Source organism: Grampus griseus (assembly GCF_964374135.1).
Source record: "Grampus griseus genome assembly, chromosome: 2".
Lineage (NCBI taxonomy): Eukaryota > Metazoa > Chordata > Mammalia > Artiodactyla > Delphinidae > Grampus > Grampus griseus.
Genome location: NC_139018.1, coordinates 33,107,385 through 33,135,020, shown reverse-complemented (window position 1 = coordinate 33,135,020; position 27,636 = coordinate 33,107,385). Strand labels below are relative to the sequence as shown.

The following is a 27,636-nucleotide window of genomic DNA, read 5'->3' as shown; positions in this document are numbered from 1 at the left end:
CCCCACTTTATGTGGGGGTGAGGAACAGCTGTGCACTGGCTGGCTGCTGCCCACCCCGGCCCCCCAAGCAGGGACACAGGCACGTGCACACCTGTCACCACAGGGCATCGGCTGACCGCTAGGGTGGTACGTGATGATGATACCTTTAAAGAAAGTCTCCGCCTCTAGGATTCCCCCACCTTGGCCCCTGTCTGGTTTGGCCACACAGCTTTCAGGTGGGTCGGGGGGTTCTCAAATCGATTTTTTTTCTCTTTGCAAAGTGGCTGAGTTAGAGGGCTGGGACCCCCCCCCATCCCCCAAGAGGTCAGCTGGACCCTCGTCCACATACACCTGGATACCGCCATGCACAGGGCCAGGCAGCGGGGCTCTCTCCTTCGGCAGGTGGGCTTTTCCAGGTGGGCAGAGGCCCAACCTCAAGTTTCAGGCCCAGCTTGGGGTTTCTGGAGGGGATAGAAAACTACTCCTTTCCTCCCTCACAAATCCTTTTTGGCGGTTCACCCCACCACACACCCCAAAAGGAGGTTCCGATGCCACAGAGCTGCTGCTGCACCAGCAACATGAAGCCTTGCTTGGCCACTGGGGGCAGAGCCAAGGTGGGGGACTTCACTGAACACTGAGCTCTCCAAGTATCAAGGTCAAGGAGACAAATACCAGAACGGTCATTCCTAGAAGCCCTTTGCCAAGAGATTCAAGGACCAACAGGTGACATTCCAACCCGAGCTCCAGACCATATACCGGGGGCACGAGGAGGGCTCCACGGGTGGCCTCTCCCAGGATGTCTGCACCACAGGGCCTCTTGGTGCTGGGATGGGCTGAGACGGAGGATGCTGAGTGCAGTCACGGTGTCCCAGACAGACCTCTCCCAGGTCAGGCCAGCAGCTTTAACCAGCCCGGACACTAAGAACCATCACGAGGCTAGACACACAGCTCCCACCTCCCGGTCTGTTCCTCGACATCTTGTTGCTCAAGAAAAGCCCCAGCAACTTCACACCAAAAGCACAGATGAATCAAGCAGCACTGAAATCCCCAGCCAAACTTCAGCGATGGGGGAAAGCAAGTCATGGCGGGAAGCTGCCCAGGACTGCAGAGCAAGCCTTGGACAAGGCTGGGACAGATGTCTCTAAAAATACGCAATATCTTAAATTATGGAAGTAATATATGCACCTTGCACAACCCAGAAAAACAGAAGGGAAAAGGCCACTTGGTATCCCTTCATCCTAACAATTGCTTTGGTGGTTCTGATATTTCTCCTGGCAGATTGGGCACGTCAGCAAGTACCTATGTGCTATGCACATACATACTCAAGCAGCCCTGATAGAGGAGGTGTTTTACTCTTACTTCTAGAAGGGTTGTCTCCTCAGCTCATCTAAGGAGACTGACACCCCTTCACACTGGGCCATGGGCTCTCAGAACAGGGGGCCCAGTCCTGCCCATCCCCCAGCCAACCAAGGGGGACCAGTCGGTAGGAGCTGCTGGGGGAGGGGGCAGGAGGGTCAGGTGAGCACACGAACCTTCCGCAGCTTCCCGTAGTCAATCAGCTCAGGCCGGTGTCGGTGAATCAAGGCACAGAAGCCGAGGCCGTCCTTCCAGCTACCCGGGGGAGAGAAGGGGGGGCAAGCTGGTGAGTCGGGCCAAGCAGTAGGGGCAAAGCACTAAGCAGGGGTCTTCTTTTTTCCAGAGATGAGTACATAACCCTTCAGAGCAGGAGCTGGGAGAAGATACCGTGGGAAGGAACTGTCTTCCTGCCACGATCCCAGGCACTGGGGTACAACACTGTGGGGCTTGGTAAGTTGAGACACACCTGCCACATCCAACCCTACCCGCCCCCAAGGTCCAGGGCCCTCGTCTGCTCTGTTCCAGAGCTCAGGCTAGAACTTCCCAGACACGCTCCTTGGGGGTCTCCAAGGGCATCAACCAAAGGTGTATCAGGCAGTAGCTAGGAGGGACAGGGCTCCTCTCCAGGAGGAAGGGGGCATCAAACGGCGACACTCCCTTCCCAGAAAAGCGACTTCTTCCCCAAGTGTCTTTGTTCTGTTCTAGAGCTAAGACTGACCCAGCCAACGGGGTCCTTGGGGGAAGCAGCCCAGGTTCTGCAAGGGTCCCTCAGACCCCAGCCACTCACCTTATGTGGAAGTTCTGGATGTTGACGTTTTTGTAAGGGGCTGTCTTTCTCTGACACCACAAGAGCAGCCCTTCCTTTGCTGAAGTCTCTGTGGGGAAGGGAATGACGGGCAGAGAGGTCAATGGCTGGCTTGGTGGAGGGAGGGGCGTGGGCTCATGGAGGTCCCACCGTGACCACAGGGTCCATGCTCTTTCACACAGGGGGTCCACACAAAGACCCCTAGATTTCAACCCTGCTGCTACCAGGCCAAAAATCTACTTCCTTGACAAAGTTTGAGAACTTATTTGAGAAACATAGAAGTAAGCTAGGAAGCGTTTCATAACTGGCCACCTTACACATTTAAATACTGAGAAAATGGCTTTTCAAACTTTCATAATATCTCCCCGTCACTCCCTTTTATGCAAAGAAATGGCAACAATACAAAATAAGCTGGCAACTTATGTCAGGTGGCCACTTTGGGGAGGAAGGTTTGATTGGTCTGTGAAATCTGAAATTCATGAATCTTCAGATAGGGGCCCCATGTACCCTGTGGAGGGCACACAGCCATGTGGGAAGAAAGCATTAGGACTTCCGGTTGCATTTAGTGTTCATCTAAAAAAAAAATGGTTTCCTTATATTTAATGCATGGATCAACACTGTTGCTGTGTGTAAAGCAGACATGTATCAGTAAGATAGGGCAGGTATCTGAGAGGACCCCAGAAGCTCCCAGCCCAGGAGGGCTGCAAACTGCACCGCCCCAATGTGTTCATGGCTGTGAATTGCAGGTTATAGTACTCAGTAAAGTGGGTTTGTGGATGATCTCATTTACTTTCGATTCACAAAATGGACTTTAAAATGATGTTAAACAATTCCTGCAAAGATAATATAATAATTCAAGCACAAGAAAACGATTAAAAAAATCAGCAAAGCTAACGCTTCTGCTTTTAGTTCAAGCTCTTTGTCAGTCACATTACAAGAGGAAAAAACGATTTAATCAGAACTGACAAGATGTCTACCCAAAAGAATAAACTCATCAAGAAAGCTATTTGAAAACCAGATTTATATCTATTATCACTAACAAGCACCATGCCCTAAGTGACTCCTGAGGGTATCTTTTTAACCACTTCAGCCCTAAATACCAGGTATCTATAAACCAAACTTAGAATTTCACACTGCTGTATCACCAAGTGTCAAACCAAGATTTCCATAACAAAGCAATTTAATCCACATTGTTCTCATTAAAAATTATTTTGAACAAAAATCTTTTCAAGATTTGATTTCTAGGCCATTAAAATGAATTAAAAATATTTTTAAAATATCTCCACCTCATCTTTAAAAACTTTGGTTTGGTGTGTTTTATAATATGCATAGAAATACATGCATATAATTTAGTGCAAAATAAATACACACGTATCAGACATAAAGCTCAAATACTGCTGGAGTGTGAAATCAAAAGTTTAGAGAGATCACTGCCCCAGACCATGGTGGCCCCTTGCAGATCTACAAGGTGGCCACCAGAGGGTGCTACGGGAGCAAAGTGGAGGACCTGGTGTCCGCTCACCCTCCTGTCACTCCCTCCTGACTGCTATTCCCCTACCCTTTCAGATTTAACAACCCAAGAGCCAAGTGGGGTGTTTCCAATACACTTCCCCACAGCAACCTTGGGCTTTCTAAGTGAGGGGTTTCTCTGGGGCCAACACATCTATGGGGACCAGCACTCCAAACAGTTCTTACTTCCCTGTAGACTAGGAGAGCGCACAGATGCCAGCGATGGGTAAGCGGCCCAGGATGTGGCCCATGATCAAGGCCCTATTGCCCCGGGGATCAGGGAGGAAGACGTGATGGTGAAGGCACGGGACAGGTGGAAGCCTGGGGATGGCATGGAACAGAGCAGAAGACCTACCTTCCACGGAGATGTCCTGGATGGCAAAGCGGAGGATGATGGTCCAGATCATGCCCAGGGTCATTTTCACATTCCCATCCACGATTTCTACAGACACGGCAGTAGGACACATTAAGAGGGGTCTCAGCAGGAACAGAGTCCACACTCCCTGAGTGCCCATGTCACTCCGTGAGCCACTTAGGAAGTCAATGACCACAAACTCCACTTCTAGAGGGAAGTCTAAAAATTAGTGCAATTACATGTCACAGGTGTCAGGAAGGAAGTCTACTTGGGGGTGTCTTGGGGGCACCAGGAGAGTGGTCAATTCGACTGGGTACAACAGGAAAGGCAACAGAGAAGGGGGTGTCTTAAACCCTGAGTGGTGCCCACCAGCCTAACAGAGAAGAGGGACAGAATTTCTATAGCATCACAAATGTCCTGGCACCTCTGTGAGCTGAGGACCTCTGGGCAAGCACAGCTCTCAGAACAGGCATCCACAGCTGGAAAGCCAGTGCAGGCAACAGAAATTAACCAACCCGACAAAGGTTTATAAACTGCCACTGGAAGGATCCACTAACTCACAAATCAAGTTCACGATGCCACTAGCTGGGTATTTTTTAATAAAAAACAAACAACAGCTTCAAGATCACAATTAAGAGGTACCCCACTATGGGTTTCCCTGGTGGCACAGTGGTTAAGAATCCACCTGCCAATGCAAGGGACACGGGTTCGAGCCCTGGTCCGGGAAGATCCCACATGCCACGGAGCAACTAAGCCCGTGTGCCACAACTACTGAGCCTGCGCTCTAGAGCCCGCGAGCCACAATTACTAAAGCCCGCGTGCCTAGAGCCCGTGCTCCGCAACAAGAGAAGCCACCGCAATGAGAAGCCCACGCACCGCAATGAAGAGTAGCCCCCGCTCGCTGCAGCTAGAAAAAGCCCACTCACAGCAATGGAGACCCAACGCAGCTAAAAATAAATAAAAAATTTTTAAAAAATGAATAAAATCTATCTTTAAAAAAAACAGAGATACCCCACTAAATTCAGTCTAGGCAGCACTTTCTAGACTTTTTAAAAAATGTTATAAATTCTATGAAGTAATTTTTTTTTTTTCTGTACCAGACTCAAAGGCAGGGAATACAAAGATATATAAGCCCTGTCTTCAAGGAGCCTAAGACATGGAGTCATTTATAGTCTTGGGGGTTGAGAAGGGTAACAATCAAATGCAGACTCCTTACCCTCACCTGCTTCCAGGCCAGAAGATGGTAACCTGGCCCCATGGTGAGGTACTCTCAGTTAAGACTCAGGCATACACAGAATATCTCGTTTTTTCCTACCTGCAACACTAGTGTTAGGGGAGACCCAACAAAACCATAAGAAGGGGCAACTTCCAGGGACTCCTAATCCCCTGAGCCCACATCCACTTGGGTTTGCTTCCCACAAAACAAACCCCTTAAACAAGAGTGGATTCCACTACGGAAATTAAGATCTCATCCCCTTCCTCAAAAGGGAGGGCAAAATTGCATGCAAAGCAAAGGCACTGAGCAGTGATGCCTGGCCACAGCAGCTTCTGGTGGGGACAGTGGGTAAGTCTGCTGAGCCTGCATCAGGGTGCCGAGTAAAGGAAGCACAGTGTCCACTTTGGACTTGGGACAGGATGTGACTCTTCCTGTAAAGAAGGGGGTTTGAATGCCCCTCCCAGAACCCTAGGCATCCGCAGGACAATGATCCAAGTCGGAGAACCTGAGTTAGAGAGACAGAGAGCTGTAGCAGCATACGACCATCCTCCTTAATAACTAAAACAGCCGGCTGCACTTTGCAGAGCAGGCTTGCGGGGAGTGGGAGTAGTCAGTTAATCAGTCAAGAATCAGTTCCTTGTAAAGCAACTGTACTCCACGGAAAATTGAAAAAAAAACAAAAAAAAAAAGAACCAGTTCCTAAACGTTTGATATTTTTCAAATGCCCTTTCATTTGTGACTCCCAATGGTTTTGCATCTGTAATGTTCAAAGTGTTTATATAAACTGATAAAAGTCTAAACTCATAATACACAAGTAGGCAAAAGACATGAATACACTTCACAAAACACGAAATACAAATAACCAATTTGTAAGAATGTCAATCTCACTTGGAATTAAAGTTATAAGATACCATTTCCCGGCTATTAAATTAGCAAAGTTGAAAAACAGCGAACACACACCAGGGTGGTAATAAGGCTACCATACTGTGGCTAGAAGTTTTTAAAAGAACAAAAAATACCTTTCTGGGAAATAACGTGGCAATAGGGAGCAAGCATCTTGAAGTTGCTCAACTTTTTGAGAAAAAAATTCTCTCTCTAGCCCAAGCCAGTGGAGTGAAATACAGAGTAAGGCTGCTGTGAAGGCCCTTGCTGCCAGGGTATTTATCATGACCACACAGTGGAAACCCTGTGGAGGTGCAAAGTACGAGGCATGACTGAGCAAATCCCCAGACTTGTCACCTCTCTGCTCAAAACCTCCACTCGGAGCCAAAGGCAGTGGCTGGTGGGGCCTCTGGGACCCCTCCTCCCTCTACCCCTCCAGTCACACGGCCTCCCTGCACCTCTCCCTGGTCCTGGGATACCCCTCACCTCCCTCCTGTTTCCACTCACCCTTCATCTTCTCACTGAGACCTTCCTGGACCTCCCATTTTACTTTTCTACAACCGACATATATATTTTCTTCTCCCTCTTCTAGAACGTAAGCTCCCTGAGGGTAAAGATTTTTTGTTTTGCATCACTGCTTAAGAGCCCAGCATTGTCCCTGACACAGAAAAGGCCCTCCATCGACATTTGTTGAATGAATGAACAAATGAATGAATGAATGAATAGGACACTGGAGGACACTAACCACAGGTGGGCGAGCGGGCAGAGAACATAAGAGCACTTGGGCTCCTCCAGGACCGCACCCAGGTCTGGAACAGAGCACAGCTGTGCTCACCAAATAGACAATTAGAACATAATTAAAAATGATGTTCACAAGTTTTTAATGACTTGGGGCCAGTGTCCCCACCCCCAGCTGCCCCATTTGTGAAGATCAAAATATCTCAGCCGGGCTTCCCTGGTGGCGCAGTGGTTGAGAGTTTGCCTGCCGATGCAGGGGACACGGGTTCGTGCCCCGGTCCGGGAGGATCCCACATGCCGCGGAGAGGCTGGGCCCGTGAGCCATGGCCGCTGAGCCTGCGTGTCCGGAGCCTGTGCTCCGCAACGGGAGAGGCCACAATAGTGAGAGGCCCACGTACTGCAAAAAAAAAAAAAAAATCCCAGCCTCCTGCTGGCCTTGAGCTCAGTGTCCTCCCAGCACCAAGGAAGACAAGGCAGCTTCTTCTCTGGGTCTCGCCTACTTACGTCTCTCCTCCTTCCACAGAAACACCCAAGCCCTGGGGGTGTTGCTTACTGAATTCTAACTCCTACCAAAGAAGCAGTTTCACTCCAGAAAAAAGGGGGGCCAAGGACAGGCAAAGAGAGTGGTGTGTGTACAGTTAACAGCCCATGTACCACCCATCCCCAGGGCCCACCTGATTCCCCACACACCCTCAGAGTGTAACCCTCCCCAGAGGGCTCTCCTGCCCTGGTCCCAAGAACGGCAGATCCTTTCCCCAGGCATCTCTGTTTGGAGTAAGGCTGCCCATCTCATAGGCATCTATATGGCCTGAAATGCTGGGTCCAAAAGAAGGGTTCCAAGGCCACAACTGGGCCCCTGGGGGAAAAACCACGACGCTAGATTAACAATGTCTGGGACTTCCCTGGCGGTCCAGTGGTTAAGACTTTGCCTTCCAATGCAGAGGGTGTGGGTTCGATCCCTGGTTGGGGAGCTAAGATCCCACATGGCTTGTGGCCAAAAAACCAAAACATAAAACAGAAGCAATATTGTAACAAATTCAATAAGGACTTTAAAAATGGCCCACATCAAAACAATCTTTAAAAAACCAAGCCAAACCAAAAAAGCAGCGTCGCTGTGGGTGTGGGAAGAAGCCATTCCTAGACCACAGCTACCTGTGAAGCTGTTCACATCCTGATTTTACTCAGAACCTGCCTGTCCCCTGGCCCCAGTCCGGGGACGCAGTCACTGAGCAGTATTCAGACGGTGGAATGAATGACGCCGAAGGAACTCCACGTGATAGAAACTAGAACCCTGGGGGTCACCACCTCCCAAGACCATTGGGTTTAGCTACTGCACCCGCCGCCCCCTCCATCCTAAGGACAGATGCTAAATCTTCGAGCCCACCCCCAAGCTCTAGCGCCCAAAGCCATCAAGCTTTCCCTGCCTCAAGATCTTCAAAGGAAAAATCCTTCTCAGGTGCCCTCATCTGGTTAAATCCCACCACTCACCCACGTCAAGTCCCAACCCCGTGAAGTCTAGACATTCTAGAATCAAGTATCACACAAGAAACCCCAAGGATCTATTCTAACCCCTGCCGCGGTGTGGATGCTTCTTGCCCCTGGCCTCCATCTTTGGGGGCAGGGAGCCCGTACCTTTCCCAGAGCACCCACTGCATCCCCTGAGGTTCTGTATGTTATCCACAGTCAGCCTGCCCGCAGGGTCTCCCTTCCGGGCCTGGTTCTGCACGTCAGAGTCAGTCAGAGTCGAGACCTTGCCCCACGTGATAACCCTTCAAAGGTCTGGGGCCTTTCACCTGGGCTGGGCCTGGTCCCCAGGGCACCCCAACCAGAACAACTGGCAACATCTCCCCCACCCCACCCCCAAGAGGGCTCCTTCCAGGTGATCCATTCCACTGCCTTTTATAGTCTACAGCAGTCAACTTCACTTCATTAAAATAAACAAAACCCATTCAGGGCCTCATCCAGTTTCCTGGCTCAGCAGAGCGGCCGTCCTGGCATGATCTTGGCGCTCAGTTTTTTTTTGTTTTCTTTTTTTAAATTTATTGGAGTGTAGTTGACGTACAATGTTGCGTTAGTTTCAGGTGTACCCCAAAGTGATTCCGTTATACATGTACATATATTCATTCTCTTTCAGATTCTTTTCCTATATAGGTTATCATTTCAGCTTGAAACGGGAGCGAGGATCTCAGAGGGAAGGCTTGGCCTGAAGGCAGCGAGAAGGTAGGGCATGTCTCATTTTAAGGAGGCTTTAGAAATCTTTTGAGAAGCGAGGCTGGTGCCGAAGGAGCTAGAAAACTCTGGCCAGCTAGGTTAGGTGACTCCCCAGAGATCAGAGGGGGGTCGTGAGCGTTCACACCCATGTCAGTCTTTGCTCCTCACCCCTCTGTTGAGACAACACAGCCAGCTTGACCTGCCACTTCAGAGCTGAGGAAAATCAGACATGAAATCTCTGTCCTGGGCCCCTGCAGAGGAGGCAGCAAAGCCTTGGGGTGATGGGAGAGCTTCAGACCTCAGCTCCAGAGCCCAAACCCCCGGGGGTTACTGGCTCTGCCATATGGAAGCAGTCTGGCCCAGAGCCGGTACTACACACTTCCATTCCATCAACTTCTTCGAGCCTCAGTTTCCTTGACTGTAGAATGTGGCTGGTGACATGACAAGCCTATTAAAGTATCCTGTCTAGTCAGCCACAGATCTGGAACTCAGCAAGTGCTATTCTCGCCCATCTTCTCCTTTCTTCCTCCCCTTTGGTATTCAGAGTCTTTACAAATATATTTTTTTAGGTAGTTGTTAAATGTTCCTTTCTAAAAATCTGGATTTCTGGCTTCTTTTGCAAAATTGGAAGATCTAGCAATGCTTGAAGAGTATTCCCACACAGCAACAACTGACCAGATCTACATGGCAGCTGCCCTGCTTAGAAGGGCATGTTCTCCCCTCTTCTCCCCACTCATCCCTATCGCTCACCCCAGCCCACATCATACGTCCTCTACTTCCCTGTTCCACTGAGCATCTGAGCTTGCACCAGACGACCTGAGTGGCAATTTCTTTGGCTTCCCATACCTGCTTGGTTGAAACTTTTTCTGCCAAGTCTTTTATTTTTTTATTTATTTATTTTTTTTTGCGGTACACGGGCCTCTCACTGTTGTGGCCTCTCCCGTTGCGGAGCACGGGCTCCGGACGCACAGGCTCAGCGGCCACGGCTCACGGGCCCAGCCGCTCCGCGGCATGTGGGATCTTCCCGGACCGGGGCACGAACCCGTGTCCCCTGCATCGGCAGGCAGACTCTCAACCACTGCGCCACCAGGGAAGCCCATTCTGCCAAGTCTTGATTCCTCCCTAAGAGAACAAACTATTCTTTTCTTCTTAAGAGGCAGCGATTATTTTCCCACTCACAGAGCGAAGTATCCTGCTACGCACAAGCCCTTCGAACGTTTACTGAGCACTGACTGTGCGCATCACGCTGCTAGGAGCTGGGGCCACAAGGATGTAGAAGACGTGATCCCTGCCTCACAGCTGAGGGGTGGGATGCATAAGGCACCACCTGTGATGGCCTCAAGTACTAGCCTGAGTCCCTGGTAAGGCAGGGGTCAGCAAGCTTTTCCTGTAAAGGGCCTGATAGGAAATATTTTCGGCTTTGCAGGCCATATGGTCTCTGTCGCAACTATTCAATTCTGCCTGTAGCAGGAAAGCGGCCAATGATATGTAAACAAATGGGTATGGCCGTGTTCCCCTAGTTACAAAAACCCAGGTCAGCCAGGTTGGACCCCGTGGACTGTAGTCTGCCAACCGCTGTGCTCCAATTTCTCAGTTTGGTGTTGACATATCAAATCCCTCAATTGCTAGAAAAAAAGAGGAGGACTTTAAAGTCATCAACCGGAGAAGAGATCAGCTCCTGTGGATTTACTGAAGCAAGACCCTCCAACCTCTGCAAGGAAAGGCCACCCTCTGGGGTATTTCTCTGGAGTCACTCAGACCTGAATTTGAGTTCTGGCTTTACCACTTGCTGATGATGGGACTTGGGACAAGTTAATCTCGTCAGGCATGTATTTTCCTTTTGTAAAATGGGGATAATAATTAGAGCCACCTCGTAGGGCTGGTGAGGGTGAAGTGAGATCACTGGTGCAAAGGGCTTCAGTACAGTACCTGCTGCAGAGCAAGTGATCAGTAATCACAGCCAGGCTTGTATCTACAGTGAAGAAGTGAATGAATGGAGATGGTGTCTCACTCACCTTCTGATCTCTGGCACCATACAGCAGATGCCCAATGCATTGCAGAATCCCTAGGACACAGTTCTGACGGGGCCTAGTTATGGTATTTTATTCTCATCACCTCACGACCCTCCCTAAATCCTTCAGAACCATTACAGTGCACACAAGAAATTGTGCAACCTCCTTTTAACCATTAAGAACATGCTAATAATGGTTTAGACTGAGCTTTAAACAATTTTTTTAAATTGAAGTAAAGTTGATTTACAATCTTGTGTTAGCTTCAGGTGTATAAACAATTTTTTTGTAAGTAAAGGGCAAAGAGTCAAGAAGCTGCTCTGCCGGGAAATGATATTAGACATGTTCCTAAAGGCGTGTGGACAGCCATCCTGCAGGGGGCTGCCTCCACCCAGCCAGTGTCTGCACACTCTCCCCAGACCACAGAACTCTCTGCTTGGGACAGCGCGATGCAGCCAGGCCTGTGGAAGAGGGAGGTGGCATTCCACACAGGTATATCCCACAGCGCTAGGATTCCGCGGAGGGGTTGCCAAGGTGCTGAGATTGGATGGAAAGTGCTGTTTTTACATGAAGGATCCATGGGGTCGACCAGACGGAGGTGCTGGGAGCCCTACTTCCAAATGCCCCCAGGGATGTCTAGAAGTGGGTGGGACATAAGAGTGGGTCTAGGAGTCAGGCTGGAAAAGGCCAAAAGAACCAGGAAGTTGTGGGGTGGGGAGAATCCCACTCCGGGGGGCAGCCAGGGGCAGGCCTTACTCACCTTCAGCTCCTATGGACACCAGCTTGACCCCCTTGCTGGCTATGAAGTCCAGGGCCTTGTTGACATTGGAGATCTTGTGCACCCTCATTTTGCCTCTCTCCGGCTTGGCCAAGCGTTCACCTGAACACAGACCGAGAGGGAGGGACAGGAAGTGAGATGCTATTCTCCGACTTCTCAGGTCTAAACTGCTTGCAGCCACTCAACAAGTCTGTATCAAGCCCCTAACATATGCCAAAGACTTGGCTGTGTGCTGGGAATGCGGGGGTGCACAGAACAGTTTGCTGCCTTCATACACTTATGGTCCAGGAGGAGAGACAGATCTTCATCAGAGAAACACATAAATGAACAAGCAGCCAGAGGGTAAATGCTTAAAATAAATGCTTTAAAAGAGACACAGCAGAGGAGGGCAGGCAGGAGGGCGAAAGAGTTGTGAGGTGGTCAGGGGAGGCCTCTGAGTTGGGAGGCAGCCAGGCCCAGACTGCAGGGAATGGTGACCAAGGCAGAAGGAACAGCACATGCAAAGGCCCCGAACTCCTAGCCTAGATTGTTCTGGCCTGGGGGAGTGCTTGGGTCACTCTAGAGTATTCTGGAAGAGTTCCCTGTGCTCTGCCAGTCCTCTCTCATTTGAGCACCGCTGCTCTTGTCCGGTTACTGCCTCCCAGGGGTACCCTCGGCTCAGCTCTGAGTCAATCCCCCACCGTCACTCCACAGCCACTCCCCCACCCCACCCCACCCCTCCAGCTTCCACAGGGGAGCCCCTGCTGCTCCGGCTTTTCGGTCAGAAGCTGCCGGGAAACAGGTGTTGAGGAGCAGGTTCTCCAAACACCCTGTTAAGAGCATAGACCAGAGGTGTCCAGGGACCTCCTGAAACCATCTGAAAAATGCATATGTACAACATGTGTGCCCATATCTGGGGAAGGGGCGCACAGCGTTCAGAGTCTCTAAGAGGTCAGGGACCCTAAAAGGCTGAGAACCACCATCCTAGGACCTGAAATTCAGGACCTTGCACCTGCCACGGTCTCCAGCCCAGCCCAGCAGTGCCCTCCCCGCTCCCTTCCGAGCACATCGACAGTCTGGCTGAGAGATCTCGAGGGGCAGGGTGGCCCTGATGCTGGGCCATGCCCACCCTGTCAGAGCGGCATTTCTCTGGGGGGCCTCCCAACTCCCCAGGGGGCCCCCCAGCTTCTAGAGAACAGAATTCCTGCCACAGATGTCATTTGGCCGAGCAGCTCCCAGGGAAGCACAGCTGGGTTTTTATTATTAAATCAAGACTTTCCGCTCACGGCTTTCCCAAGGCTGTGGCCATTGCCCCCGTCTCTGGCAAGGAACCCTACCGCCCTCCTGAGCAGATGAGATGCCGCAGGGCTACCCTCCGATAGGATGGATGGAGGCAGCACCTCGTGCCCCCTAGAGCCCCAGCCCTTAGGTCCTGCTAAGCCTGAATTCGCCAGCCAGCCCACCAGCCACGTACACTGGCTGGAACGGGGCTTCTCCAAGACAGTGGAGGCAGCAAGGATAGTGGTTCTGGGACTTCAATCAGCACAGAACCACCAGGAGGACCTGCTAACCGCAGACATCCAGTCCCCTTCCCCTGCTTCCTGAGTTTCTGATTTAGGAGGTCTGGGGTGTGGGCTGGGAACCTGCATGTGGCCAAGCAGTCCTGCTGATTCTGCTGGGTGGTCCAGGGACCACACTCAGAGGACCTCTGCAGGGAGCACCCTCTTCCTTTCTCCTGTTATCCTACCCATCTCCAGAAACGCTCAAGGAGGAAAAGGCAACATCTCGGTGACTCAATCTCTCCCCGCCCCACAGATGTGCACAGGCCGGCCCGTTCAGTGAGAGCATCTGGTGGGTATGCAGAAAAGCCCAGCGGGCAGTCAGTCACTCTAATATTTGTTGAGCATCACCTACGTGCCAAGTACAGGTCTAAGCACTTGGGATACAGATGAGACTGTCCCCACCCTAAGGGGCTCAGTGCGCAGTGGGGAGAAAACACATGAGCCAAAAATGATCCTGTTGCATGGCAAATGACACACTAGAGGAATCAACAGCCTGTTCTAGGAGCCCAGAGGAGGGCAGCCACTCAAAGCACGAGTGGGGGTGGGGGGCGGGGGGCGGTGGTAGTCAGGGAAGCCTTCCTGGAGGAAACGCCTAAGCTGAGTTTTGAAGAATGAAAAAGAACAATGCCAGGTTTGTTTAAACTAAGAAATGTTGGAAGAGAGGTCGGGAAAGACACTCTAAAAAGCAGAGGAGAACATATGGCAGTTCCTAAAAAAATTAAATATAGAATTACTCAAGGACCCAGCAATTCCACTTCTGGGTACATACGCAAGAGAACTGAAAGCACAGACTTGAACAGATATCTGTACACCATGTTCTTAGCGGCATTATTCACAATAGCCAAAAGGTGGGAACGACTCAAGTGTGAATTGACAGATGACTGAATAAACAAAATGTGGGATATGTATACACGATGGAATATTATTTGGCCTTAAAAAGGAAGGAAATTCTCATACATGCTACTTCATGGAGGAACTATGAGGACATTATGCTAAATGAAATAAGCCAGTCACAAAAGGACACATACTATGATTCCACTAATACGAGGAACCTAGAACAGAATCTGCGAATCAAGTTCACAGAGACAGAAAGCAGGATGGTGGTGGGCAGGGCTGCGGCAGGGAGAAGGGAACGGGCAGCTGGCATTGAATGGTATGGGGCCACAGTGTGGAATGCTGAAAAAGTCTGGAGATGGGTGGTGGTGACGGTTGCCCAACAATGTGAATGTACTTAATGCCTCTGTGTACATTTTAAAACGATCAAAATTGTAAATTTTATGTTACGTATATCTTACCACACACACACACGCCCCACCCCACCCCACAGATTTCACCTGCAATGAAAATATTTTCAAGTATTGGGGAGTGGGGGAAGGCAGTCGGAGCTTGTGCAAAAGCACAGAAAACAGAGAGCGTGCCGTCTGGGGAGGACTGCGTGTGCCCCCAGTGTGGCAGAGGGTCTGAAGTCTGACACATTGTGGGGAATAGTTAGTTGAAAACACAGCAGGTGCCAGCTCATGAAGGATCCTGCTAGCTATGCTAAGGAATGTGGGCTGCAGGCGCAAAGCCCCAGAGAGGCAATGAAAAGTTTCAAGCAGGGAACAGCGTGACCATATTTGGGCCGTTGGACGGACCCTCTGGCTGCGTGTGGGTAACGGAGGGCGGTGGGAAGGGAGAAGCTGGGAGGAGGGGTCAAAGGCCTCTGGACATTATCTAGGTGACAGCTGACGCAGGCGCACTGACACCGTGAGGTAGCAGAGGTAAAAGAAGGATAATAGAAGGAAACAGAATGAATGAAACTTGAATGCCAAAGAGCAAAGGCATTGAACCCTGGGGCACATGTGGGGGAAGATGCCCAGTGCGACGCAGTATTTAAAAGGAGGCTCCAGGGAGAAGGCTGGCCTGAGACTAGCCTAGGACCGGCGGCAAGGTGGAAGGTAAAGTGGAGAAAGCAGCCAAGACCCTCCAGTGCATAAGCTAGAATCTCGGGCCCTCCAACCTTTAAGGGATGGTGGAGGACAGGCATTCATAAGAAAGAGGAGATATGCATTGGCGAGGAGCTGTCCCTCCGGATATCTGGACACCCAAATTCCAAGCTGGGGGCTGGATAAGGGACTGGAATCACCTGGATACAGGTAGCAGTGGAGCCAGTGTTTGGAGATGGTCAGCCATGGTTGCTTTCTTGACCACAGAGTCCCAGCATTTGGAGAAGAGACCTCAGAGACCATCCTTCAAACCCCTCTTTATGCAAATGAGGATGCTGAGGCAGAAAGGCGGTGACTTGTCCGAGGGCACACAGGTAGTTGGCAGCAGGGCCAGGACCAAACTCAGTCTCCTTGTCTGAATTCACACATCACCCCCAACTTTTTTCAAGACACCCAAAGCTACCATAGCCAAGGACAGAGCAGACGCAGAGGTGTCAGGGCAGCATTCCCAAAGTGGCAGAACCCAGGGGGCGGTGCCTGATCCTGGGCCACGGAGGCCCCACGCCTCTGGCATCACCGCACCCCTGCTCTGGCTCTCCCAAGGCCAGTGGTCCAGCTCACCTGAGATGACCTCCAGCAGTAGCATTAGCTTCAGGCCATCCCGGAAGTCCTCCTCGATGTTCTCGATCTGCGTCCCTGCCTTCCGGAGGTGGGAGTTGCACCATGCTGTAAACGTCTGCGCAAAGGAAAGAAGAGCAAGTGGTCAGTCTCTCCCACAAGCCACATGGTCTCTGAGGCCCTTAGGACCCGTCTGTCTCACGCCCTTTTTCCAGTTGTTCTGTATAAGGTGTTGGGCAGGCTGGTGTTGTCATCCTTGTTGGTCAAGACATCTAACCATAAAGGGTGAGAAACCCACACAGCAGAGCCCATAAAACCTCTCAGCGTGGTTGTTCTGCAGTCTCCTTCACCTCATCGCAGGGCAACAGCTGAGGGGCCACCCTGCAGGGCCAGTGGCATGGGTGGGCACCTTCCTTTAACAGCTCCCCTCCCAACCTTCTTCCCAAAACATCATCCTCACCCACACTGAGAAGTGGCACAATTCCATTCTTAGCAGTTCACCTCTTAGATTATAAGGCGTAGTTTCGATCTTCACAGTTACAAGGTCGAGGACCCCAGGGGTAAAGTATTAAGCCTCATTAACATCTTACGGTAAATAAGTTTATTAAATCCTTGTCCATCTGGCAGCTGGCTAAAGGAAAATTAATCAGTTTTGTTGGGGACAGAGTTCAGAGGGGCAGTGTCAGAATAAAGAGAGAGAAGTAAGTACCCCCATGGTGTATGTGTGTGTATTTGGGGTGGGAGGTGGAGGCATCTTAAGGTGCAAAAGTAAGAGCAAGAATTTCAAAAAGGGACCGTCAGAAGACTAAATGAAAGACCAGCAGCGCTGTAATTTTCTGATCTGTGGGGAGAGAGCAGCCACCTTGAAGCTTCTGTATTAAGCCATCAGGCAGGCCAAGCTATCCTGCGCCAACAGCACCCTCTGGTGGCTCACACAAGGAACAGCGTGACTCAACAAACGTGAGAAATAAACAGCATGCACTTCCATTTCCCTCGCCCATCCGAACAGAACTTGGGCAAGTGTCTCTCCCCAGCTGTCACAAATAGAGAGAAGAGCTCTCTTACTTTAGATCCAATCTATTCCTTGGCAACTCAAGACTCCTCTGCACCAAATGGTACTCTCAACTACATGGGGGCTCAAAAGCCAACCTTCAGTCCCCCACAGCAGGGCCAGCCAGCTCTCTCCCCACCTGTCCTGCAAAGTGGCAATGGTGACAGTGTTATTTCTCAAAACAGCAAGCAACCACCCTGGAAATACTCCCCCTCTTCGGAAAGGTCACCAGACTCGTGACCCGACCACCACGTCCTCTTGCCCTGGGGAACTCCAAAGTGAAGTGGCAATACATGGGCAGGAGAAGTGCGCAGTGCCACGGCAGTGAGTACTGGGGAGAAGAGATGGCCACGTAGGCTTATAAACCAACAGTTGACGAGCCTGTGGGCAAGAAGGCGAGCCAGCAGCCCACACGAGGTGGGGACAGGGGGCCGCACTATGACACCCCTCCAACACTGAGCCTCATTCTTAAATCATATCTCACTAGAGACTCAGCAACACAGGGTACTTCCCTCTCCCTGCAAACACAGCTCCACTCTAGGCCAGCCCACACCCATGTAGACAAGAGGGATGTGCGTGTGCTGTCCCAAAGCTTTCGTAAGCCTGGCACACAGCTTGGGGGTGGGCAGGGGACATACACTGATCCCTCAGCCTGGAGTGTCCTTTATGTCATGCTTGGCTAACTCACACTCTTCTTCTAAGACTGGGCTAAGATATCACCTCCTCCAGAAAGCTTTCCTGATAGCCACCCGCCACACTGGGCTGATGTGTGAGCCCACGGCACCCTGCAACCCCTCTTTATCATTGCCCGTATCCCACTGCATGGTGGCCACCGGTCAGCTTCACACCTGGACTCACCCTAAAGTCTCAGGGCACACAGTCATAGATGCAGCAGTGAACAAAATAACACAATTCCTTGCCCTGTGCAACGGACATTCTAGTGGATGTAAAAGTGAGAACGGATGCAAAGTGGGAGCGTCCTGGAAGATCCAACCACACCTGGATGGTATCAGTGCAGGAGGGTGATGGGCCAAGCAGCGCTCTCAGAGACCCTCTGGAAGAGGAAGACAGCTCAGAGGAAAGAGGATGAAGCAGGGCAAGAGAGAGTATCTACCAGGTCCCCCTCCTCTCGTGTTGGCATTGCAAACCTAGCAGGGGATGAGAGCCTACTTAGTTTTTATTTTCACTGTGCTGTCAATTTTTTGATGTAAAAAATATTAAAGAATTTTTAAATCTTTAAAATAAATATGAATTTGTTTGTAGTTCGTTATTCTCTCCCAGCTGTCACGTGCCTGTATGTGCACTTCTACCCGGGTGTCAACACACTGTACGTTGATGGAGGGGGGTGGTCATTTACCACCATCTTGCATTTCCACAGCACGTTATTCTCATCTCCCTCCCAGGCCCACACTCAGCTTCTGCCTGGGGTTTTCTGCTGACTTGGCAGGAAGTGGGTCACCCCAGCAGCTCAAAGGGATAGTTTTCAGGTCCAGTGGGGCCGGGGTCCTGGTGGGAATCCCCAGACCCCCGCAGCTGGAGGGGCTGTGAAATCTGTTTACCACCCAGTCGTGGAGAGGGGATGGGGTGAGAGAAAGGAGGAAGAGGCCACGTGGGTAAAAAGGTACCACTTTTGCAAGAGGAAAAGTGCTGTTGAAAGCAGCCAGCCCCATTTCCTGGCGAAGCCAGTCCCAGAGCCCTGGAGGCTGACACGCACCTGTGTTCCCTCAGACACCCACACAAAGCCCTGCCTCTGAGGCCTCAGGGGCTGCACTTGGTTAAAACCCCAAGCCCCCTTCCCGGCCCCTACAGGTGGCTGCTATGAAGGGGCCTCTGCCACCTCCCCAGCAAGCAGCTCGAAGCTCAGGTCATGGAGGAAAGGGTAACTCAGTGATTAAGAACATGCACTTGCGGGGGCACCAGATCCGGTTCAGCGCTCAGACCCACTCTTTACCAGTCTGCAGGTGAGACCTGCAGACTCACCTCCCTAAACCTCGGGTCCCTTAGCAGCAAAACAGGGATAGTAACAGCACGCTATAAAAGTCAGGCAGATTAACTAGAAAATATTTATAAAGTGCCTACCACGTAACACGAGCTCCATAAATGGTAGGAGGGAGGAGAAAAGCTAGCTCCCCTGGAAGCTCCGGGGGAAGGGGCTCAGAGGACTCGGCCCCCCATGCTCCCAGCCCACACCCTTCCCCCGGCCTCCAGCCACTAAACTCCGTCCTGGGTTCCACCCTGGCAAGTGCTGCGCTGTGTCCCCAAGATCACAGCTTGTGTCTGGGGACTCTTTCTTTGAACAGGTGCTGATGTGTTATGCGGAGGGGGCTCAAGTTGCGGTATGGGGGCAGAAAGCTTGTGACTTTGACCGTGGCCTTGTGGATCCCCAGCAGAGGAGGCTGACGGGGCCTGAGAGGGGAGACAGCAGGGTCAGGAGCGAGGTCCTCCACGTACACCGCACAGCCACGCTCTCTCCTCCGGCACAGGCAGGCCCTAGACTTGAAGCCTGAGCTCCCACATTATGACAGAGGGGGACACCTGCCCCTTAGCAGGAGGAAAAGCAAACAGCCACAAGGGATGCCCGTGGCTAGAGACCCTGGCCCCATGGCCTCCAGCCCAGATGCCCCAGCATGGGGGGCAGTGCTACCCCAGCAGGGTTACGGTCCAGCCTCATTCAAATGAAGGGCAGGTGGCATCTTGTTGCCTCACTCCCAACCAGGCCCTGCCCTATCTGACCTTCCGCTTGCCCCAAGAGCCCCGTCAGGGGATCCTAAGGCGATAGGAGGAACTGATGGGCCTTCCGTGGACCCACTCTCATTGCAGAATGAGCTCGGGTGTGCAGACAGGTCTCAGGAAAAAGGGCCTGGGCACCATGCTGGAAGTGCTCCCAGCGCTACAGTGAGGGCTAGCTTAGCTCTCTTCTCAGCAGCCTCTCTCCGCACTTCACGTACCTCCAGCCCCACTGCACAGCCTAGGAAGGCCCTGGACAGAGAGGGAGGGGCTGGCAGAGAACCCAGACTCCTGTTCAACTTCTCACTGACCTTGAAGCATCTACCCATGTTTAATCTGGCATAAAGGTGATTTTAAGGAGACACAGTTTAACTATCCAGTACTGTAGCCCAAGGTTACAAATGGGCCAGGCCAGGCTCCAACCCAACAGGGGGTGAGGGAGTACAGGACACTTGAGCTGGGCCAAGCCCATGGAGTTGATGGAGAGAGAAGCATCTCTGTCTACCTTCTCTGTGGGTCTCACAGTCCTGCTTTCACACAGAATCCTCTAAGGCTTTCCATTACCATTATATCTTTAACAAGTATCCTATCCATATGTTTCCTTTTTTTTGGCTGCCGCAAGTGGCTTACAGGATCTTAGTTCCCCAACCAGAGATCAAACCCAGGCCCCAGGCAGTGGAAGCGCTGAATCCTAACCACTGGACCACCAGGGAATTCCCTATATTTCCTTTAAAATGTGTTAAGAAGGCAAGTGGCTTTTGAGAACATGTTCTCCCTGCTCCCCAGCTCATATGCACTAGAGCGCGACTTCAGCCACACAGGCCTCTTTGAGCCTCAGTTTTCACACTGTAAACTAGAGACAACAGCACCTGCCACGTAGGACTGCAGTGAAGATTAAATAATAATATATTTTACCACAACCGAAAACACTAGGAAAAATGATAATGTTAACATATTAATATTGTTAATTTATATTAATAACGATAGTATAATATTAATGTGTTTGAAATACATTGTGTAAGAAGTATTCACTACCGTCATCATTATCATCCAAATTTTAGATTCTAAAAGGTGTCTGAATAATCGCACTCAGCTGGGATCTGGGGTACAGAGGATTACCCCATAAGCATGACACAGGTGCTGAGCTTTTGAAGTCAAGTGGCATTCAGAGCCTTGACCTTGGTGGGAGGAGGGAGTGGTTAAAACACAAGATGCTGAGCACAGGAAGATCACAGGACTTGCTTAAGATCAGTCCACAGAGGGAATTCCCCGGCAGTCCAGTGGTTAGGACTCCGTGCTTTCACTGCTAAGGGCACGAGTTCAATCCCTGGTTGGGGAACTAAGATCCCACAAGCCTCAAGGTGGCCAAAATCGTTTTTTTTATTTTTTTAATTTAAAAATAAAAATCACTCCACAGAGCAAGAATCCAAAAGCCTGAAAGGATTCAATCACTCTGAAGAAGACAAGGCAAACCCCAGTCCATCAGCTTCTAGCCAGGTGGTAACCTTGGGCAAGTGAGTCAACATGGCTCCGCCTCAAGGCACAGTCTGTAAAATGGGGTAATGACAGCATGGGGTTGGTGGAGAATTCAATAAGATAACCCACTTAAAACACGGAAAAGAAGGTCTGGAACACAGTGACTGCTCCATAATTACCTATCATTACTGGTACCACAATAATTAGAGATATTACAAGTTCATGCTGTCCAACACATGTCATCAAAGAATGTTAGAGCTGGAAGAGATGCTTGGCACACCTGAGCCAAAACCCTCAGTGAGCCAAAACCCTCACTTTACAACTGAGGACACATGGACCAGAGAGGGTGAGTGACTTTTCCCAGGCCACACAGCTGGGTATGTTCACAACCTGGCCTCCTTACTCCCAGTCCCATATACTTTTCTGCTCCACCAGGATGACGTGGATTTCAGGTGCAGGTGTGCGTGGGGTGCTGGAAGGGAACAGCAGAACCAAGGGCAGACAGGTGGGCTGAATCTTGTGGCATGTCGCTGAAAAACAGGTCACTGTGAAGTGAAAACACCACCCAGAGGGAACCTCGGTGACTCCGGTCAGCACTGGCACAGAGAGCCTTGAGCTGATGGACCATCAACTGGCATGGGATGGGCATGGGATGGGCAGCTTCTCTGGGGGCAGCGTGATGGAGAGAGGCAAAGGGAGCATAGCCCCGAGGCAGGTAGCTGGTTGTCCAGAGGTGGGAGATCGTTCTGGATGGTAAGCAGATCAGAAACATGTCTTTGAGGAGAATTCTGGGAACTGGGGCTCTTTGACCAGGAAGAGAGAAGAGTGGACTCAGGGACTCATCCTAAATATTTGAAAGATCCTCCCATGGACGAGCGAATAAACTTGTTGAGTGAAGCCCCAGGCAGAACAAGGCAGGTAGTAATGGTGAGGAACGTGGATTCTAGAGCAAGACTCACCTGGATCTAATCCCATCTCTGGCCCTGAGTAAACTTGGGCAAGTGATGTCACTTCTCCAACCCTCAATCTCCACATCTGTAAAATGGGTATAATAATAGAACCTGCCTCGAAGGGTGGTGTGGATCAGTGCAGCAACACATGGCAAGTGCTAAGTACAATCACCCACACATAAGGCTCAATAAATGGTAGCTACTATTATTAGGATCAAGGATAGGAAGCTGCAGGGAAGACTAGAGTTCAATGTAATAAAGAACAGACCAAACACTGGGTATACAGTGCATTACCCACCAAAGGCATGTGTTTGGTGAGGGTGCTGGGAGAGGATTCAAGCTCCCCCTGGGGGCTGAGCTAAGTTATAATGCTGATTCTTCGAGAGCCCAAGGTAGCCCTTGAAAAGCTGGGTTAGAGACGTGTTTGAAGAGTTCAGTTAGACCAAGAGTCACACACTCAAATGTCCGAGCAGGGTTTCTCAACCTCAATACCATTGATACTTTGGGTTAGTTACTTCTTTGTTAAGGGTTTGGGGCCTGTCTTATGCATCACAGATAGGATGGTTAGCAGCATTCCTGGACCCTACCCACTAAATGCAGGTAACATCCTCCACCTCAAGTTGTGACAACCAAAAATCACCCCTGGTTGAGAATCTAGTCTGGAGAAGACAAGCACACATGCCATTAATAATAATCATAATAATAACAGCAGTTGCTCTTGCTAGACCCTCTTCTGAGTGCTTTACCCCCCGTAACTCCATCTTCAAAACAACATTACAAGGCAGGTGCTATTATTTTCCCCATTTTACAGATGAGAAAACTAAGCCACAAGAGGTTTAATAAAAGGCCAAAGGGGAAAGTGTACGGAAAGTGGGACTGGCGAGCGCCCTTGCCTCCATGTGCGCTCATGGATTTCTCTTGAAACAGTGGCCCTCTCGGGCTTATCCTTTGGGTTTCCACTCAGGAGAGCAACATGGGCACAGAGAACTGGTCCCGAGCATACACGGTGATAATGGCAGGTAGGACACAATCTCGGTATCAGGGCAGGTGTGGTGAGGGGACGGGAGGCGTCTCTCCTTGGCTCATATGGGAACGTGCGTCCTCAGGTGCCAGACCTCCAATGAAGGGGAGCCAGAAATCTGGACTTTCATGTGAGTCTTCTCATTTGTAAATGCTGGTCCAACTTAAAAATAAGACATCCCACAGCCCCTCAAAAGATAGGGGCAGGATAAATCTGAATTAAGACTGACAGGGTCTCTGGTTCCACAGTGGGAACACGTGAAAACTTTCTAAGTCTCCTAACAAAAGAGTCACCACACAGGAACGAATGGTGTGTTAACGTGAGCAGACAGCTGTGCCCAGCACGGTTCACACTCCTCGCAGACCACCACCGGCGTCTGCCGTCGGGGAATCTGCTAGCAAAAACTGAGAGAATGTTCCGTGAGGGGCCACAGGAGCTCTCCTTGTTTGGGCTGATCAAGGACCCACACCTGTCACCAGGGACGGCAACCAGATGTGCGTCCCCCCCCATACACACACACACGTGCACACACACCACCATGTTTTGTGAGTTCAAACGAAAGTACCAATTTTCATTTATTACATCTGCAAAAATAAGTTTCTGCTAATTCCCATCAAAGGGTGGGTACAGTGGCCAAGCCGCAACATGTCACAGCAGGCTGGCTGGTTCGGTACAACTCCAGTGGAAGGCAACTCGCCGAGGGGAGCTAAAACGGGCATAACCTTTAGCCCAATGCTGGGACACTATCCTGGGTAAATATCGCTCAAGAAAGAGAAGGGTCATGGGCACAAAGACATCCTCGCCAGCATTACTGGAGAGGAAACAATTAGAAGTAGCCCCAAATTCTATTAATAAAGAATTAGTTAAATAAATTATGGTTCATCCACTTAATGGAACACTAGACGGCCAAAATGATGGGTTCTGAAACTATATATTATTATGGGAAAAGGCTGATATGTAATTACCAAGAACGCAGGATACAAAACTGTATGTACCACAGGCTTAAAACCATGTGAGCGATCACAGGAACGAGAGAAAACGATGGAAACAAAACCCATCCTGACGCAAGCAGTGCCTGTGCTCCTGTAACTGAATTGCAATGACTTTCTTTCCTTGCCCAGCCGGCTGCAAATGTGATTGGCAATCCCCATCTCCTCCCTGCCCTTCTCCCTGCTAGCACTCCTCGGTGACGCGTACTCCCCTCAGCGCACAATCCAGGCCATCCGCACCTGGCTGACCTCTCCATTGGTCCTGAGTAAACAAGACAACCCACCTGCAGCCAAAATGAGGCCGGCTCAGCGGGTGGAGGGAACAGCACTGCCACCTCGCTGGCCACCAGGCCCCAGGCTCGCGGGCCGACCACACCTCTCCCAGGCACATCCTCCTGCTCCCCTGGGATCCTGACACTCGACACCAGCCCCGGTTCACTCCAGGGGAGTTACTGTTCAGAGCACAGGGGTCAGGAAACCTGGGCTCTGCCCTGGCTCAGCCAGGCATGCGTGTGACCTCGTATGTATCAGCTCAACCCCTTCCAGCTGTGTAACCCCAAATGAGGCCCGGACCCTGCAGGTCAGAGCCCAGCAACTCGTCCCATCATAACGTGCAAAAGTAAAAGACACAGCCAAGTAGAGCACCCAGGGTCAATCTTCAGCTCCCATGTAGGGCTGATTGCGATGGATGGGCTCTGCTCCTTGTCAGAGGCCAATAAATCCCACAGGGGCAGTTTCACCTCAACGGCTCAACGCATGATCAGGGTTTCGGTCTCAAGACCGCCTGCCCCTCACCAAAAGACACCTGTTATTAGTTTGCTGGACAGTCCATAAAAGCTTTATGCCAGCATATCCCTGGAAGGACACACAGGACTTGGCACGGTGGCTGCCTCCAGGGAGGGGAGCTAGGAGGCTCCTGACAGGGGAGGGTGGGGCGTTTTCTTGTCACAGAATACCCTTCTGTTTCCTTGGAATTTTATACCGTGTGCAGTCATTATCTGTTAAAACAAACAAACAAAAAGCCATGCAAATCTAAGAAAAGTCTGTGTATATGTTTATCTGCTGAGTCAGACCTCTGGATGAGATAGAGGGAACTTGCCATTTCTCTGGGATTACTTGGGATTGGGGGGTCAGGGCCCATGAATTCTCGGGGGGAAAAAACAAATGTTTTCAAATTTTAAAAGAATAGGAAGAGATGAAAAAGGAAAAATTCTTCCATCTATTTAAAAGAATTAGTAATAGAAGAATATATCATATAGAGAAAGGGTTGTGAAAAACTTTGAAGTGCCTTATCAGTGTAAACTATTATAAGCAAAGTCATAATTAGGGACCAGGACATGAAGATAAAGCAGCAATTACACCCACATGTCCACCCCAACAGACAGCAAACTGCTAACTGCGGGGGGAGATGAAGGGCAGTACCCCCTGGCCCAGTGGCCCAGAAAAACCCAAGCAAGTTTCTAAGCCTCTTGAAGGTGGTACAGGGCTTCCTGTACAAGCTGGCTTCTCATCGGATGACTTCCCCTCCCTGGAGTACAGCAACCAGGACCCTGGTCCTGGTCTAGGCTCATCAACTGAGAAATCAGTTCAGCGGCCCTGCGATCTCCACACCCTTCTGGGCGGGCGCCCTGCCATGGCTGTCAGTCACAGCCCACCCTCCTCTGCCACTCTTGGCCACCATGCGCAAGCGTCAGGCCAGGGCCCTTTGAGAGCTCAGGGCCAAGGTCTCTGCAGCATTTGCTGGCCCGGGGGAGGTCACTGTGGACCAGCCAGGGAGCACTCTCTCTCCCTCAGGCCACCGTGGAGTCCCTCTGACCCCCGCACGTGGCCAGCCTGGCCAGGGCGTGGGCACTGGGTGGTTTGTCTAAGCAAAGGCCTGCCAGCAGTGATCTCAGATGCCCAGTGTTCCGGTAACGTAAATAGAAGTATCTGGTTAACTTATCAAGGGCTGGCTGCCAGCCTTTCAAAGCAAGCAGTCAGCTGGTTCACTCACAGATGAAAAGCAGAGTCCTCAATGACATCTCCACCCAGATCTGTTTACTTTCCACCCCTGGGAGTGGTGCTGAACCACCAGGCGGTTTCCTCTGCTCTGAAAGGGCACCTCTCTAACCGCTGGACCCCAAAACCATGCGAATGTTGGGGCCCTGGAAACTCAGAGGCAGGTGGCTGGAGGCTCCCAAAAGAGCTGGACTTTGTAACTGTTAAGAGCTGGGCCCCCGGCCTACACCTCTCGTTAGCTCTGTCTCTTTGTACAGGATTCTCAATCTCAGCCTCAGGATGCCCATCTGTAAAATGGGGATAACAAGACCTATGACGGCACAGCATTGAAGAGGACCAAATCAGATCTCATGTACTTAGAGACGGGCTGGTGCTCTGTTCACAACAGATGCTTAAAAAACGTTAATCCAGCCGGCCTTTGTCACTCAGTGGCTGTGTGGCTTTCATGAACCTGTCTAGGCCTCAATTACTTCATCTGACAAATGGGGATACATAATATCACAAGTTTGTGGGGTTGTTGTCAGAATGAGGGCGATGGAAGCAAAATAGCCAGCCGTCAGAAAAGGGCAGGAGCCTCATAACTGTTCTCTGTCCTACTGCTCTCACTTTCTATTCCCTTTCTATTCAAAGTTAATCATTCACAGAGCTCTACAGGTGGGAAGAAAGAGGTCTGTTATTTCTCTCCTACTGACTGATGAGGAAACCCTGAGACCAGCCCCTGGCCAGGGTGAGAACAGGAGTGGGAGAACAGGGGCCTGTGTTTCCGGTTCATGTCCACCTGCAGCCCATTTCAGGAGACACAGCACCAGATGCCCGGAGGGTCACCAAGGCCACAAGGCCAAAGCACAGGTGGCCAAACGGCTCATTCTAGGAGGTGATTTGACCTAATGACCACACCCTAGTGGGAGAGAGGAGAGCTGCCAGCCCCTCCGCGAGGCCCAGGCACCCCTTCTCACCAAGGCCCTTGGGAAGCACCCCAGTGCCTTCCCGCAGGTGCAGGCAGAACCTGGAGCTCCTGAGAGAATTCAGGGCTGTTTTAAAAGTCAGGTGGCGCCAGACTCCAGTGAAGAAACAAGGACTGTCCTCTCAGCTCCTGGCCAAGGAGCATCAGCTGCCCCCGCCAGTCTGCCACCATCCACAGCCTGGCCTCTCCTGGGGACCGAAGAGCCACAGCCATGGTCCAGCCCGCGGCCGGCTCTGTCGCTATGGCCTTTGGGATCCTGGACTCGCTGAGCCTCAGTCTCCACATCAGTAAGACAAAGACAGAAAAGAGTGTCTACCCCGTGCGGCTATCCTGAGGGAGGGTTGTGTGAGCTAAAACAGAAGGCTTAGCCCAGTGCCACATGCAGACTAAGTGCTCACTGGATGTTAAAAACCAAAAATGTATCTACAGAGGCAGAAATAGAGTAGTGGTAGCTTAGGGCTGGCGGGGCGTGATAGCTAAGGGGGATGGGGTTTCTTTTAGAAGTGATGAAAATGATCTAAAATTGACTGCGGTAATG

At 50.9% G+C, this 27,636-nt stretch overlaps 1 protein-coding gene across 3 annotated transcripts in view; it reads right to left on the bottom strand.

Moving 5' to 3' along the window:
* ACTN1 (actinin alpha 1) overlaps positions 1 to 27,636 on the bottom strand; it is a 95,456-nt gene that overhangs the window by 26,811 nt on the left and 41,009 nt on the right. For all 3 annotated transcript variants that reach the window (XM_082647859.1, XM_082647857.1, XM_082647858.1), the window contains exons 2-6: positions 15,926 to 16,040; positions 11,821 to 11,940; positions 4,005 to 4,091; positions 2,123 to 2,210; positions 1,512 to 1,590 (exon numbers count right to left, since the gene is read on the bottom strand). In XM_082647859.1, coding sequence (XP_082503985.1) covers positions 1,512 to 1,590; positions 2,123 to 2,210; positions 4,005 to 4,091; positions 11,821 to 11,940; positions 15,926 to 16,040 — 489 coding nt within the window. The remainder of the gene's footprint in view (positions 1 to 1,511; positions 1,591 to 2,122; positions 2,211 to 4,004; positions 4,092 to 11,820; positions 11,941 to 15,925; positions 16,041 to 27,636) is intronic.